The sequence below is a fragment of the Anopheles bellator genome, chromosome 2 (genome assembly GCF_943735745.2).
Source record: "Anopheles bellator chromosome 2, idAnoBellAS_SP24_06.2, whole genome shotgun sequence".
Taxonomy (NCBI): Eukaryota; Metazoa; Arthropoda; class Insecta; order Diptera; family Culicidae; genus Anopheles; species Anopheles bellator.
This window is the reverse complement of record NC_071286.1, coordinates 23,635,803-23,651,790: the sequence shown is the minus strand read 5'-3', so window position 1 is coordinate 23,651,790 and position 15,988 is coordinate 23,635,803. Positions and strand designations below refer to the sequence as shown.

Sequence of the window (15,988 nt, the reverse complement as noted above, 5' to 3'; positions counted from 1 at the left end):
ACAGGTTGTTGTTTTCCAGCTTTCGCGCAGGTGCCGCAGTTCAAAGTGACAGTTCCTGCGGGTGAACATCTTACTGTTTACGTTTACGTTTGCAATGTTGGCAGCACCGATGTTGACGCTGAGAGGTGAGTGAACGCTTGCGATGAACACTCACTCGAAAAGGGAGGAGTTTCTCACCTCACATCACAAATGTGACGGAGCGTTGCTGGAGTGGAAGTGCTGTTTTATGTAATTAGAGATAGATTTTGGACCCATAAATCGTTCCCCGTTGGTTCCCAGTGCCTTGTTGACACGATGTCTTCGACAGTGGAGAAAAACGAGTACCCGAAGGCCTCCAGTAAGTTGCACAAATCTCGCGAATCGAAGGAATTTGTTCGCTCCGTGAACCCGTTTTGGCCCCATTGGTGGCATTGCTGCGGTGTCGGTCGTGACACAGTAAACAAACGCACGAAACACACCCATTTGTTATGGGCGCAACGTGCAAAATGCATCGCATAACGCTCCTGTTTCGTTTGTCTGGTCCATTTTAGATGCGCTGGTGTTTGGAGCGGGGCTCTCGTATCTCGCGGCTGTGTTTCTGCTGATGAGCTTTTGCTCGCCCTACTGGATCGTGTCGTATCCGGAGACTTTCAGCACCTTTAAAAACATGGGCCTCTGGGAGTATTGTTTCCGTGAATTCACCTACCCTTACTATCAGTTTCCTAAGCAGTTCAACGGCTGTCACCACATCTTCAGCCACGTACGTCTGAGTGTGAAAGCCGCCCAGACGCGGCCGCTAATGATGTCTAGAGCGTGTCTAATTGCCCCTGTTGCGTTCCGTTGCAGGAGTACTACGTCATCCGAGAATATTTGCTGCCCGGCTGGCTAATGGTGGTACAAGGATTTGTGACCGTTTCCTTTCTGTTTACCTTCGGTTCGCTGGTAATTATGGCGTGTGAAATCATCAGATGGCCACTGAAGTTCGTGCTGCGCTACGAATGGCTGCTGAGTAGCATCTCCTTTGCCGGCATCGCATCGTCATGTAAATGATCTCCGAGGGTGACTCGTCGAGACCCGAAGACTGATGGAAGCTTTCTTTTTCTTTATTCTCGTAGCATTCTTCATGTTTCTGGCTGTGGCCATCTTCGGTGGAAACGCTTACCGCCGCGACTGGCTGATGTACCCGAAGTTCAATGTGCTATCATGGTCGTATGAATTGGCCGTTGTTTCGTTTATGATTCTTGGGCTGGCCGCAATGTTGCTGTACAAGGAGTCGCGCAAGTCGTACGAAATGCGACGCGAAGCCAAGAACCTGGTTATGCAAATGCAGATGCACGAACCGGGATACACTCCGTCCCACCACACCAGCCGAAGCCTGCACAGTGGTGGCTACATATAAAGATCGACCGGCTTACGAATGGCTCCTCATTCCTCTTTCACGGCACTCATTCAAACATATCTTTGTCTACCTCTCCGTGTCGCGATAATGGAGAACAATTAATCGTAACGCTTTTGGCTTTTTATACACAGCGTTAGGAAGGGACTGACTGTCCCTGCTTGCCTTACTAAATTGGAACGAATTGGACATATTTTTTGTGAAACAAATGTGAATTTTGAAGCAAAATTTTAGAATATCATACACGAATGCACGTGGCCTTGAAGTAGTTGTTTAGAGCAAAAAAACAGTGCCTCCATGTAACACATGAACGAAAACTAATTTAGGGTACACTACCGAACTAGTTCTACCGACCAGCGGTGGCCCCGATTATATGCATACAGCTTTTCCGACTTAGGTTTAATATCATATTGTCTTACTTCGTCTTAGAATGACACGAAACGAACGCTATCCGTCCGGTAACTCGAGTATTGTTTGTATTGTTTAAGCATATTCGTCATCTAATTTTTTTACTCCAGTTTATGGCTGGTGTGCTGAATTTAGCTCGCTAACCGATCGATGAATTTAGCAACCAGATAACAGCCTCTCGGAAGCAACGAATAATCTCATTTAGAACTCTTCCGTCCACGAACGTATTGTTTAATTTTATTCATCAAATGGCGCTAGATAGCTTGACGTTATGTGCGTATCTACGTATAGTTTATAGCATCGACAATCGGCAATGTTCGATAAAAGTGGTATATACTTGATGTAATAAAGTGATTAAAAAAATAACCAAACCAAATTGTAATTTATTCTCATCCCCACGCAGGCATAAAACGCAGACAGCAATTAATCGGGTAATTTTCCTTCCGATCGAATGATAGGGCGGCTCATAATCGGTCGTGACGAGAGAGATAAAATACGATTGAGTCATAAAATCGTTGTAAATTCGTCGTTGATGTATCGCGATCGATTGAACTGCTCTAATGGAACGGATCTCGAAAAAGTTGATAACAGGCACGATGGAAATAAACTGCGTATAATTTTAGCACAACCTTTAGCCATGTCTTAGTTAATCAAGGGCATCTTTATGACATATTTGAACAGCGAAGGATGTTCTCCTGTTGACCGTGGACAGAGTCTGCATTATAGGAAGCGAGCAAATTCCTTTGCATCAGCTATTCGTAATTACTCTGGACCCAACGTTGCGAAGAATCGCCAACAATATATTCGCCTTTTTTGCTCCTACAGAATGAAGTGCTTTTTTTGAAGGTCCAATATTGCCGGCCCGTTGCGAATGTTCAAACGAAGGGTTCAAATAAGTTTGTGGGAGGAGGTCGGGAGGTATCCTCCTACTTAGCCGGTTGAAAGCATTGAATAATAATAATAATATAGCCAAACCAAATTAGCCTAACCACTGTCTCCTTCCACGAAGGAAACGGCACCTTAGGTTCAACGTGACGAGGTCGAGAGAGAATGCAAGCTTTAACGCGAGTAGTTAGCGCGACTCTTGTGCATTAATTATGCTGTGCAATGTTTGTGCCACAAATAGCGCAGACTCTTAGGCTTGTTCGCGATGCCGTAAAAAAGCACTTAAATTAGTGCCATCTAGCAGCTACCATGGTGAACGAACTTCCTCCGCAACTGAAGGATGAAGGAATCTGGATTTTGCATAAATTTACAACCGTAGTTTACGAAATTTCAACCCCAGTGTTGTCAAATAAGCACCAAGTTTTGCGAAGCCTTGAGGCGAGGAAAAAAGAAAACTAAAACAACAGGGCAAGAAATTTCGAATAGGGTTTGAGTAATTAACATTAAAAAAATCCCTCGTGATGCAGAATGTTTCCAGCGAACCTTAGTTCTAGTAAATGAGGGACCTAAAACATAGTTTGTTAATGTTTCGGCAACAAAGGAGATCGCAATTGGATTACACATATGTACAACGAGTGACTTACCAGGTCTATTGTGGCGCAGGCACTCCTGGAAGACGGTCAACATGGCAGCTTCGTTGATATTCGCATCAATTACCGTTAACGGTGACCGCTGGATCAGATGTGCGTTTGACTGAATCTACATACAGTTCCGATCGAAGGCAGAAGAGAAAGAGAAGATATTTAATTAATATGGGAAATTCACAAAATTTATTCCAATCGAACGGAACTCCCATGTACCGCTTCCGTACGTTAATGCAGTTCGAGGAGTGCTCATATTGAAAAAACCTACAGAAACATCAGATTTCTCCTGATTTTCCCCGGTTTTTCCCATTGGCTTGAAATGATAATGGAGTTATTTTTTATTGCCCAACACGTTAGCGATGAATCGAATTAGCGGTAGCGTCTGTGATGTGATTAATTTAACAATTAATTCACAAAAAGTGACAATAACATCCACCAGAATGTTACCCCAATCTCAGTGAAGCTTGAAATTCGATCACTTTTCTACGCGGACCGCGAGGCTGATGGATTTCCATGAAACGACAGTGAAGGAAAATGCAATGGAAAATGGTAAAGCACAGTGCGAAAAATCCACATGTCCTATCTACCATATTCTAGTTTTTATGTTGCCAGCACTACATCGAAATGGTGTGGAGTATTTTAAAGCAAATCGAATTGTGCAAATGCCAGAAAATGGAACGGGATTCGTTTCGATTTATTTTAATTCCGCGGACACTCTAATATTGGACAGTGGCGCCGACTTTGAGAGGATTATTCTACAAAAAAAGGATTTGCACAAAAGGGAACGCATACATCCATCAATGCTTTATGAGGCCATTAGGGGGCAAAAAATCAAGGCCGATATCATTTGAACACCATGTCACACAACCATAGTTGGCCAGGACTAGTTAAGCATTGCAATATAAATGTCTCCGATGCCATGCCCTGCCAATTGGCAGGGCGTGCACTACTTACCCAGCCCGGGGTAATGGTCTGATGGGCGTCAATGTCGCCTACGATCATCCGACAATCGCCGGGCCGATCGAACAGCAACGTAAAGCAGGACGTTGGAAAGCTGCTCGTTTGAACAATCGACGAGGAACAGTGCTCCGGCAGCAGCTGCCGAATGTAAGCTCCATTCTAACGGGGATAAAGAATGCACATTTTAAGTAAAAGAAAAAAAAATGCCTTCGAACTCCTCTCTCTGGAGGAAGTCGTTGGGCGTGCCAATTAGTTTCGACCCCTTTTAAGGACCGCTTGTTGGGAACGGTTGGAATTGGGTTTGGCACCGTGCAGCCAACGTTCTGCCGGTTCCTACTCACTTGATCATCGCCAACCGCAGAAATCAGATTAACGTTGCCATAAATTTTGTAGATCCCTTCGGCGATGTTCCTTCCCACGCCACCCGCCGTTATGGTCTGTTTCGCGTGGTATGTTGCGCCATCCAGCTACAAGGATAAACGATAAAAAGGTCGTATTATTATGTTTGGCTTTTTTTAACGCTTCCTACACTCGTAGTGCACTAGATCAGAACCAAGTCGGGATGGACTATGCTACGGAAAAAGACGACTGCGTTTAATGAAAGTCCATGGTTGCAATAAATTACTATCGTTCCGATGCAATCATGATGGTATGTTCTTCATTTATGATTGGAAAGCTGTATAAAAGGATAATAATGTTAAATTCTTTGATTAGGAAGCGAAAATATCAAGCTTCACAGACAACATCGTGAAGTAACTTAAAATATTGTACACTTCTCAACCATCAGAGTAACCAATGGTTGGTAGATCCTTATTTTAAACTCTACTGCAATTTGTGCGCTCGTCATTGCATCGGAATATCCCGGATCGTTCGGTCGCCTTATTTTTCTATAGAGTCTTTCGCTCAAAGGTTTTGTAATTTGACGGATTTGTTGAAATTGTGCCCAGTTACAACATGAATCGAAATTCCAAATCACGCTTGAGTGGTTCGCGAGCAGGCGGTAAGTTTTTTTGGCACCAATCTTATAGACTTAATCTTACTTTGTTCGCTTTTTTCACCCAATTGTGCCTTGTAAAGAAAATTGTGTAAAGCGCAATGGACTGCAGGTAATGTGTCCCGGTCATCAGTGTGCTCTTCCATGCCCACCAGCTGCGTTGAGTGTCGCTCCGAGTCACCTACAGCAACCTGGACAGTGTCAAGAGGAACGGCCAGGATACATTACGGCGGATCCTTCTTCCCCGATCACGACACATCAGAGCTTCGTACCACAGCAGCAGTCGCAGCAGCTTCTCCAAAATTTAAAGTGCACTGGTGCGTCATGTTGTGGCAACATGGTCAACGATCGGACAATCTCGGAACCAAGTCCGGATGGCTGTTCCGTTGGCTTTCCCACTCAGCACCAGGTTCAACGACAACAGCCATCGGTACGATGCTGTCACCAGCAGCACCCGATGATGCTGATGGCCAACCAGCCGTGGGCTAACGCTCCGCCGGCTACGATAGTTGGCTGCGCGGAGGGTTGTGGGCTCACCGGACAATGCCAGCAGCAAGGCTGCAAACATCTCTACCAACAGCAACATCAGTACCAGACACTGCCGAAGGGAGACCAGCAACATGCACCGGGGTACCATCAACAACGACAACACGTCCTTTCCGAAAGTCAACCGTCCGAGGCGCAGTATTTCCTTGGTGAGTGGCATGGGGCAGCCGAAACGGATTTCCTCCATTCAGGTCTTTGATTTACGCCTTTCGATTTTGTTGCCTGGTGCTACCTTCTTGTCCGAACAGATCCGAACTGTACGGTGCCAGCGGATGCAATGCAACAACCTGCAGTGCCTGCAACCGGATGCAGTAACCCCAAGTGTACGAAATGTAAGTCTTTTAAATGAACCTGCTTCCCGCACGTCACCGTCGGCCGGAAGAAAGGACGACAGCGAATAAATCTTGGTCTACCCTTACTAGCGCTTGTTTAATTGACTGCGTGTGTGTTTGTGTGTATGCCATATTTTGTATGTTTCCGGTTACTGAATTTAAAGCGACGGCCATCTGTCCTGTGTTCCCGCTTTAGTTTATTTTTTTGCCGGATCCAACCGACTGCAAAGTTCGACGACCCCAGGAAGCGTTCAGATGCTAGGCTGAGGTTTCTATAAGCGTCGTTTATGCTAATTCCAAAAACTACCGACCGGAAAAAGGACACACCCAACCAGGGGATTCGGTGACGTCGTCGGTGCCACCGGTGGTGCATTGCCTGCGGATCCTTCTTTGTTTTTTCGCCATCCGGCCATGTGTGCCGGCCGTGCTACGGTAGACGTTGGCGCAAAGGGGAACATAAATGATCGAGTTCGGATACGACGGAAAGCGGGGTTGCTGTGGGACCAAAAAGTTTCCATACGGAGTTCCGGTGTTCGGTTCTTTATGGGTTTCTGATGTTGGCCTGCTTTGGGACAATCAATCACCCCCAGTTATGGGGTCTGCGAACTCTTTGTTCGTCGGTGACTGGCTGCTCTCAGGGCAGAGTCAGAAAAAAGGGCCATGGGCCGTGTAAACATCGATGTCGATGGTAACGGAAGCCTTCGTGTGGGAAGAAGTTCGGTGGGGCTCAGCTAATGGGCCATGATCCAAGCCCTTTGATTGATTTGTCCACAGAGAATGCGGCGAGCGATGGTCGAAAAGTGAAATTGGTGCCAAATTTGTCATGCAACCTTACAGGACAGTGCCTTCAACGAATCATGATAGAACCGTGGGCTCATTATCGGGATGTTGTAGCGTTAAGAAAATCGATAAAAAATGTTACTGGATAATGCTGCATATTAAAGCTCAAATTTACTTATTTGAATATTTTTTACTTTTACGATATTTTTTAGGCGTAGATGTAATAGAAGAATGTCTATTTATTGAGCAGAACAAAGATAATATAGACGAATATTATTGAACAAATAAAACGTGTAACCAAAAAACCTTTAACATACAAACCGGCCTAATCCAAAAATTGGAGTTCTTACTGATCTACCGTTATTTGATTTTGTTTGCTGATATTTATGCTCAGCAATAGTTATTATCCATACCTGAGGTTACACACGATAGGTTCAGCTTGGGAATTCAAATGCGTCCAAGGAGGTGAAAAATGAACCAATTTTTCCGATGGCAGCTGCATTCGAATGTAGGCGATTCCTGAGAAAAACTGCTGCCCATTAGGCTGCAGCTGCTAGCAGGTGGGTGGTCACCAAGCGAATTGAAGGTTACTTTACTTCCAACGGTTGTGGTGCAGGTGCCTACGTAGGTCATGTCACCACATTCAGTGGACCGGTCGCAACTGGCCCCTGAAGAGTAATTTTATTCCAACACGCGTTGCAGAAGGATCACTTGCAGAGCATACCGGTGCAATGGTGTGCCCAGTGGAGCACCAGATGACGAAACCGGGACCATTCGTGGGAAGGTCTAGGTTGCAGCACGTGGCTCAACCCTGTCAAGCGTTTAGCAACCGGAGGCACATTTATCTGAGTCCGTTGCACATATGTCGCATTTGCCATCGTCTTGTTTCATTTGAAATTCCATCAAGCGCCGACCGTACGGGGGCACCCCATTTATTGAGTTCACCAGACGTTACGGGAATCGCAAACGGGACGAAGTGGATCCCTTCTTGAGATTGTTTAACGTGAAGAAGAACAAACGTTAACGGCGAAAGGCTGCCTGTTTATTAATTCATTTTATTGTATAAAATTAAAATTCCGTACAACTACGAAATATGGCTGTGGCCTCGGGGCGGAGCTCTACCCTAGATGTCCGACACAGCCACCAGATGTGCCAACTAATCCCCGAAAGCCTGTAACGTTTAAACGGTTTAACTTTTTAATTCAGGCAAAACTGTGTTCCCTTGTACCGAAAAACTTTGAACTTAGCCCGAATCGATTTCGCAATGTAATCAGAAACGGGGACAGGATGCACTTTGGCTCGGGCGTTCTGCAAGCGGTCGGGCAATCTGTACGTGTGCTAGAGTGGGCTGAAACATAAAGATGGGGGCGCTCCCAGTGCGCGCGCCCTCGTCCCTACGGTGCTTGACTTCCGGAAAGTTTTGGGTTCCGCCGGGCATTAAGCAAACATGTGTACGGGTGTGTGTGCTCGGGTTTTGGCAATCTGCATCCGCATAATGCAGTATGTGCGCAATAATTTATATTATTTCGGATGGTAAAGTGTTTTCGCACCAACCAACCCAGTGCCCCGTGGTTTGGCTCAGAATGAGAAACTTCGCAATCGGAAATCGCGCCAAGTGCGAAGGAAACGGGCAGATTGATTAAAATCGCATCTGCGGGCACTAGGGCGGCGCCGGAGTGTCCATGGTTTTTCGTGGCGCATGCCACCAGCTTAGTTGCCCGCTTAGACAGTGAACTTTTAGCAAGTGCAGAGGGATTTTGGTAAATAGAACTAATAATTGTCGACCCGTGGCCGTGAGATATTTGCGTAACAAGATTTGCGAGTGAGCCACCCTTGCACATTGCACTCGTTACTGTTGCAGAGACTACGGTCAGTTGCGCTTAATCTGTTGATCTTGGTTAGGGGTTTTAGCTCGCATAAACAAAGTTGACACAAACTTACGTAAACAACATGTCCTATGGCTCATCCAACATTGAGCAAAACTGGAAACTGTTCATCCACAACAAAAATATGATTTATTACAAATAAACAAGAGTAGTAAAAAATTTTGTCGAGTCGATTAAAGTTAAATGTCGAGAGAAAAATCGTTTGCCATTTTTCAGGCAATCGAAAAAAAAATTAAGTGCGTTTACAACATGACTACGGCCACAACAATTGAATACGCAAAGCACAAGAATTAATTACTAATGTTGCGCCGAAAGGAAGCAAGATAATGGGGTAAATATGCTGGAACACCGCCGGTAAAGAAATCCGTCTCGATGATTAAAGCGTTGTGGATGGCTGTTGTTCCGCTAAAATGTACCGTACAAGCTGTTGGCATTAAAAAGCATTACATTATCCTGGCAAGAGGTTGAAAGAAATGGAAGAACAACACCAGAAGAGATAGCTCCGACCACGGGCAGCTGACAGGGCATGGCATTCAGTAGAATATGATTTTAAAATCAACATCACCAGGGCGAACAATTGTGGGTAAGGCTAATAAAACGACTAGCTTCGCGGTGAATGTAGCGTCACGTAAAGCAAAAAAGGCACAACACACAGTCCGCACATAGCCACTGCAAAAAATGTGCGGAACCCGAGAAAATGCTTGGAAAATTGCACGGAACGTAGCAGCGCCAAGCAAAGCCACTCTAGAAAATGCTACATAAATACTCGTTTCAGGCGTCTATTTGTCCTGCGCGTTCGGATCATCCATGCGGCGGCCGGGTTGAATGATCTTACTCCGCATCTTGTGTTTATGAGTTTATGTTTATGATTAATCCATTGTTTTAAAATTGTGAACGAAAAACAATCATTTCATTAAAGCCTTTAAGGGAAGGCGGTGCACGAAAGTTATTCAAGTCGGTATCACGAGCCGATCCAAATGACGGAGAAGGCAATAGAATAAACAATAATCAAAACTAATACATAAAATGAACCTATTAACTAACACAATCATCAAACGATCGACTCAGGTGGGTCGCCAAATTAAATATGCTCCCGAAAAAGCACCTTTTGTCGCTCATTGAGAAAGCTCATTTTGCACAGTTCAGTCGAATTAGGGACAGACGACATTACGTTGAAAAACCACGCCATTCCAATGGAGAAATGTGGCGTTACGGTTTTAAAACGAGTTTTGTCGTAGACAAAAAAACCGAGGGATTTATTACCATTTGCAGGGTTTTTTTGTTCTGGTTTCGGTGCAGAAAAGATTGTTTGCCGTTCTCGTGGGGAGAGCGTGGGCAAACAGTCGTTGTTTAGATTGGCCTCGGTGCACCACCGAAAGGCTTCGGGCCCTGGCTGGATGAGCGGCTGGGGCGTGTTCGCCTTTCGCAGAAGCACCATCCGAGCAGAAGCCAGTGGAAAGAATCTGAATGAAACCATCACCCGCCGACCCGGTGCCCGGTGACTAGTTGGCGGTAATTTCTTGTACCATCCACTTGGGCAACGAAGACGAGCACCATCAGGGCGGTAACATAGAATATTGTTATGGTAGCATGGCATTTATGCTTTTGCCCTTGGGGCACACGTGGCTGCTAAACTGTAGGGGTAACGGAGGCAGAAAGTTACGAAAAGATGCGAAACAGCGGGCGGTATAGCCCGTAATATGTTAGAGAAATTGACGAAGGTGTTATCAAAGCGCTTGGCTTTACGAAGAAAAGATTTTTTTGAAAAATAGATAAACTGCATCTAACAAGTAGTGTAACATTTTACCCATTTTTTGTACGGCGCACTAGTGTACAATCCGTCTGACGGGTACTTCGTTTAAATTTTCGTTCACCACCACCAAGCGTTAGAAAAATTCCTCCTAAACGGAAGCGGGAAAAATGTGGACAGCGTGTGTGGATGAATGAAATTTTGCACCGGAACTGACGCTCCGTACGGGTGCCATCCGGTGGCATCGGTGAGCAACTTTTGGCGCTGCGCCTCGACAAGAATTATGATTTGGCGTAGCGTGTGCGGCGTATGTTGATGGCCACCCAAAACCGAGCCAGCCTGAACTGCGTTGATGCAGCTCTACGTATTCCTAGGTTTTACAATTTTTCCAACCCGTGCGGAGCCTAGAGCAAAACCGTCCGAGGATGGAGTATGTGCGCAAAACTACCCTGAAATGAACAAATATTATCTCACGTTTCGGTTCAAGCAAGATAAAGGCAATTTGTGTGTTCCCGAGCTTGCCCGATTGAGACATTACTTTGAACATTTAGAGTCTAATGATGGCATGATAAAAGTGCAACGTTAAACAAATATTTACATTTGCCTATAAAATGAGTTTAATATTTTGCCGTGTCGCTTGGCTGTCGATTATGTTTAAAACTCGATAAAGCGTGACCCAATGAGAGATGTGGCTTTATGGAAGGAAAGAATTCAACTTTTAATTTGAGTGTTCTGATTTGAAGACTTCGAGCCACAAAGTTCGAACGATGCGCCTCTACTTTGTGTACGAGGTCTAATAAGCTGTCGTCCGGTAATGATTGCGTCGATCAATTTTTTGTTCGAAATCGGATGTCCTCCGAGGACGCGGGCAAACGGAAACGGTGCTGGCACGCGAGGAAGAGTGCCACGGCCTTTTAAAAGCGTCAACGTCAAGTGAGCCCCGGTGCAACTTGAGTACCACCCGCCCATCCTGGGCACGGCCGTCCGTTTGATCGGTTTCTAATTGGTCTCAAGTTACAGCAGCACAAGAATGTTGCAGCGTCATGGGGATGTCTCGCGTCGCACAATAAAAAAGGAGGTGTGCGCGTGGGGGCGTGCGATCCCTTTTGAAACATGACCATCACACTCCGCATTACAATAGGAATCACGCCAGCCCATTCCGCGATTAAGCATTAATTTTCTCACCGTTTTGCTGACATCAATCAATAACAACCCGTCGCTCCCTCCGGGAAGGAGGAAGGAACTGAAAAATGCTGCCACGCCATCGTTAGTGGCGAAGTGGCCCCGGGTGCCACCAAGTGGTGCTAATTTTAGTAATTGAAATGCACGTGCTCACTTCACGGGGAAGGAAAATGCACCGCAAATCCTTGCCAATCGCTTCGTGTCACGAGCCATTTGTAAGTATCTACTTCCTTCACCAGTCCTTCGCCTTCGGCCGATGGCCAGCGTGGTAATCGCAAGGAACAATGCAGTGCAGTTGCTGGGCCGCCTTCGTCCTTATTGACCCCAAGCGGCGAGGCATTAATATTGATTACAACGGGCAAAGATGGCGACGGCGGACGGTGGGATCCGGTTGCGAAGCGACACGAACTGCAAGCGTTTTACAAAACCAATCTCGGCCAACTTCCCATTAGTTCGGTGCGCGCCAGTCGAGCCAGCCGCTTTTCCGGGGATTTGTTCTCCTGACCGGAAGTCCGGCAGGGATCGGATTAGAAAATGAAACGGGAGGGGTTGCGGGGGGTGCCGTACTGTGGAAGCGAGCAAAAACAGATGAATCATCCGTTCGCTAACGAAGCACCAGCTACTTGAGAGCAAGCGGAGTGCACCCCAAGAGGGCTCAAAGTTATTGTCATGTGGAGAGAAAGCTAACAAAAGCACACACACCGGGGGAAGCATAAGAGCTGGCACCATCTTCCGGCTGTGGGACCACAAAAGGAAGCCGGTGCGGTTCAGGGTGCGGTGCGGGCGTCGATAAGACGAGAGAGTGATGAAATGAAAAATTGATTCGGAAAGCATTTTCACTACAATGGCACCATGGTATCGGGATTCCTTGGAAAAAAAATCCCGGCGACATCGACAATTTAGAGCGAAATAAAAAGCCAACACAGGACGACGTTAAAACTATGTGTGCCCTCTCCCCGGGTGGACCAGGCTTGAGGTGACTGTATGTCTCATTCGTCGTCGGTGTCCGTGCCGGTGTCGGTGGTATGCAATTTTTATTCCCTCGTAACGGTCGTAACAAACTAAACGAGCTCGAAAACGGCTTCTAATGGGGTTTCGGGGCTTTTCACCGTCTTCCGTGGCTTGGACGACGCGGCGGGGCTTTATTGAGAACCGGATTTTCCGACTGAAAACCCATTTTCCAGCACATCACCATCACCCACAGGCCCACACACTCTGCAACATTGCATGGGAGTAAACGGAATTTACGGTACGATCGGAGGCCACGTGCAGTGTCGTGGCCTGCCGGCGGAGAAATTGCTTTCCGCGAGACCAAGCACTGTGTTGTGTTGTTGTAAAAGTAATCCTTTCATTAAAACAAGTACTTAACGGAGCGGTTGTGGTCCGCACCCTACGAACAACGGTCGGTGGATGCCGGCGCTGGTCTGAACTTTAGGTTCCCGCAGAGAAAGCTTCAATGAACCGTAAGCAATGAGAATATGAATGGTGCCAATTTGTATTGACAAAATACTGTATCCTTTTGCGGGGCCGGCTTGAAATACACGTCATCTGGCTCTTCTGTAATTTTGAATTGATAAGGTTTGAGAAGTGCCACAATTTTTTTATTTTAAATTTTATTTCATCACCTTGACCGTCACCAAACTACTAGTCCGAACTAACTAAATAGCAGTACCTAGTCCGACCTTGGTTCTGAGAGACGTCGGCATCCCCAGAAGCTGTTCATAACACACCGAAACAAGGCAGAATTAGGCACGGTCCGGAAGGTACACGTTATAATTGTATGGATACGGTGTGCCCTCTCTCCGCCGGCCGGGACCATTGGCTGTATGGGATGTTCGCAAAAAAAAAGTCAAAACATGCCCGTAATAATGCCCGGTTCGAGTTGCACAACCCCACAGGGAATGTGCCGGTGCCGGGAATGATGCCGGACAAAACCAGGAACCAGGGCAACACTCCGGTGCACGTACTGAGGAGCATCGCGCTCCGGTGGCCCAAACTTTGGCACTCAAATTTCGCTGCTGCGCAACTCGCGTGTTTATAATAATGAAAACGAGTGAATTTTCATAAATCGGACTACGCTACCGGCGGTGGTGGCAGCGGCAGCGTTGGCACCAGGCCAACGTTCGTCCGGGCAGGCGATACGGTGGCCAGAACCATGGCTCCCTCAAAAATGACTTGTTTCGCCCGTGGTCAGCCCGCCCGCCAGTGTTTCATCCTGAGCGTGGCACCCGTGGCCTGGGGGCGCCAGCTCAAACAATTCGCCGATTATCACCGAGCGGATGTAATTTATGTCGTAATTTAATCAGTCTTCTTCGCATCGCACCCTGGAAGAGCGTAATTTTGAGTGACATTTTTGCGCTCATCCGTAGTTTCTGTTTTTCTGACACGGACACGCTGGAAATGTTGGTTCGTTCTCATCAAAACGTGTCCACTGGCTTGGGTTTGGGAATTGGTAAACATTATCTGGGAGGGTTGGCCAATTTGTACCCTGGAATGTCAGAGTTCCATTTTACGATATGGGAATAAGCGGAACATGTACAAATTAACTGTTTAAAATATGTAGTCTTAAACAATGAATAATTTTGGGCAAAGTTTTAGAAAATTTCCATTTCTCGCTGAAACTTCTGCCCATAAAGCAACACTCAACCAATAGTAAAGAACACTCTTCCAGTTCGCAACCTGCAATGAGTAATATAAATAAATTAACAAGTTTTTTCTCTTTTTCCATTATTGTGACACGAACTGTGCCATTTGCAGTATTTGCCTCCTTTCGAGCGGTGCCAGAACCATTACACCATCCGAACGTGGACTTCTGCGTCAAGGACAATGTATCTCATTGGTCCCGGTCCTCGCCACCGGGGGCTTAGCGATAAAATACGACCTCCAGACGAACCCGCGAGTTTAAGATGCCCGGCGGGAAAAGAACGAGCCGCGCATGCGAATGTGGCACAGCTTGCGACGATTGCATCCCTGGTCTCCGTCGAGTTGCTGCCAAGTAAGGACAAGGTGGGCTCACATGTCACAAGGACACACATTTGATAGGTACAATTTTGGCAAATAAACTAGAGTGCCTGATAAAATGTGCATTTTCTTCTAATTTTATGTCTTACAACGCGACGAAGCAATCGAGTGGTGTCGTGCGGAATTGAAGTAAAATAGAGTACAAAGCCACTAATGGCAACACTTTGCACCTGCTCCAAAGCCAGCGTCGCGTATCGTACGCGCTTGGTTCTGATGATGGAGGTAATCTACCATCTCCGCCGGATGAGCCATCCATCAAAGTGCCAAACTATTACGCGATCGTAAATCGTCCTTGCGGCGGCGATGCTTGGACAGGCCGCCAACATGGCACAACTCGCTACAACTCACGAGCCCTGGCCGCCGTGGTCACCGATCGGCCCCGTGTGCCTCTATCACGGAGTGGCATCGTTGTTGTTTTACGATAAATTTGGATTGGATCGTGTTTATTCTCGCTCGTCCACCGCTTATAGTGCGGTCGAGCAGCGCCACGAGACAGGTGTTGTTGTTGGGAAGAGGCGAGACAACAACAAAAAATCAATCAATATAATGGTGGCTAGGGATGGCACCTAGCGACGATGGCATCCTCGGTGGCTGGGGGACACTTTAACCTGATTCGACATCTTGTGCATCCTGGGTGTGAATTGCGGTCACGACCCGACCGTGATGGGTCGCGGTTACGTCAGCCAGCTAGCGTGCGGTCAGTCAAGGAGATTGACGGCGGCCACCAGCTAACGGACCCGACCCGAAACCCAAACGTGACGGTTGGCAGTGTGCCAAACTTCGACCGTCCTAGCACAAAGCTTCGTGCAAAGCTCCGGAAAAGAAGCGCTACAAAGCGCTGTCTAATCCAAACGGCCGAGCCACGCACGGATTGCACCGCAGGATGCACCGGGACGGACATAAATTTTATGCGATGCTCGAAACAAAATAAATAAAACAGGGAAAATAACCGTTAATCGATACGCTTGATCGGACAATAGCTTCCACACGTTGGTGTTGCCCGAACCCGCGGCTGTGGCCGCGGCGAATGGTCTGGGGCGGGGTTCCGGATAGTTTGTAGAGTAATTTACGGTGAAAATTCTACACCGATGCTAAAACATGCCGTGCCATTATACTAGTGCCACCACCGCGTTTCGGGATGCGCACTCGCTCTCTCTCTTTCTCGTCGTCGGCACGCTATACCTATTTCGATTTTATTGACATCGTATCGGTGGACAAATTGCTG

The 15,988-nt window shown here is 46.8% G+C and overlaps 1 protein-coding gene across 1 annotated transcript; it reads left to right on the top strand.

Moving 5' to 3' along the window:
* The first annotated feature begins 201 nt into the window (after positions 1-201).
* On the top strand, positions 202-2,125 carry LOC131211193 (uncharacterized). The gene is made up of 4 exons (XM_058204575.1): positions 202-337; positions 531-739; positions 826-1,021; positions 1,095-2,125. Exons 1-4 carry the CDS (start codon positions 295-297, stop codon positions 1,376-1,378), a joined length of 732 nt encoding a protein of 243 aa, XP_058060558.1. The 5' UTR covers positions 202-294; the 3' UTR covers positions 1,379-2,125.
* The last annotated feature ends 13,863 nt before the right edge of the window (positions 2,126-15,988 follow it).

Bases quoted from the DNA above. Each gene is read 5' to 3' on its own strand.
- LOC131211193 (XM_058204575.1), top strand. From the start codon at position 295: ATGTCTTCGACAGTGGAGAAAAACGAGTACCCGAAGGCCTCCA. The intron at 338-530 runs GTAAGTTGCACA...GGTCCATTTTAG, and splicing joins CGAGTACCCGAAGGCCTCCA to ATGCGCTGGTGTTTGGAGCG. The intron at 740-825 runs GTACGTCTGAGT...GTTCCGTTGCAG, and splicing joins GTCACCACATCTTCAGCCAC to GAGTACTACGTCATCCGAGA.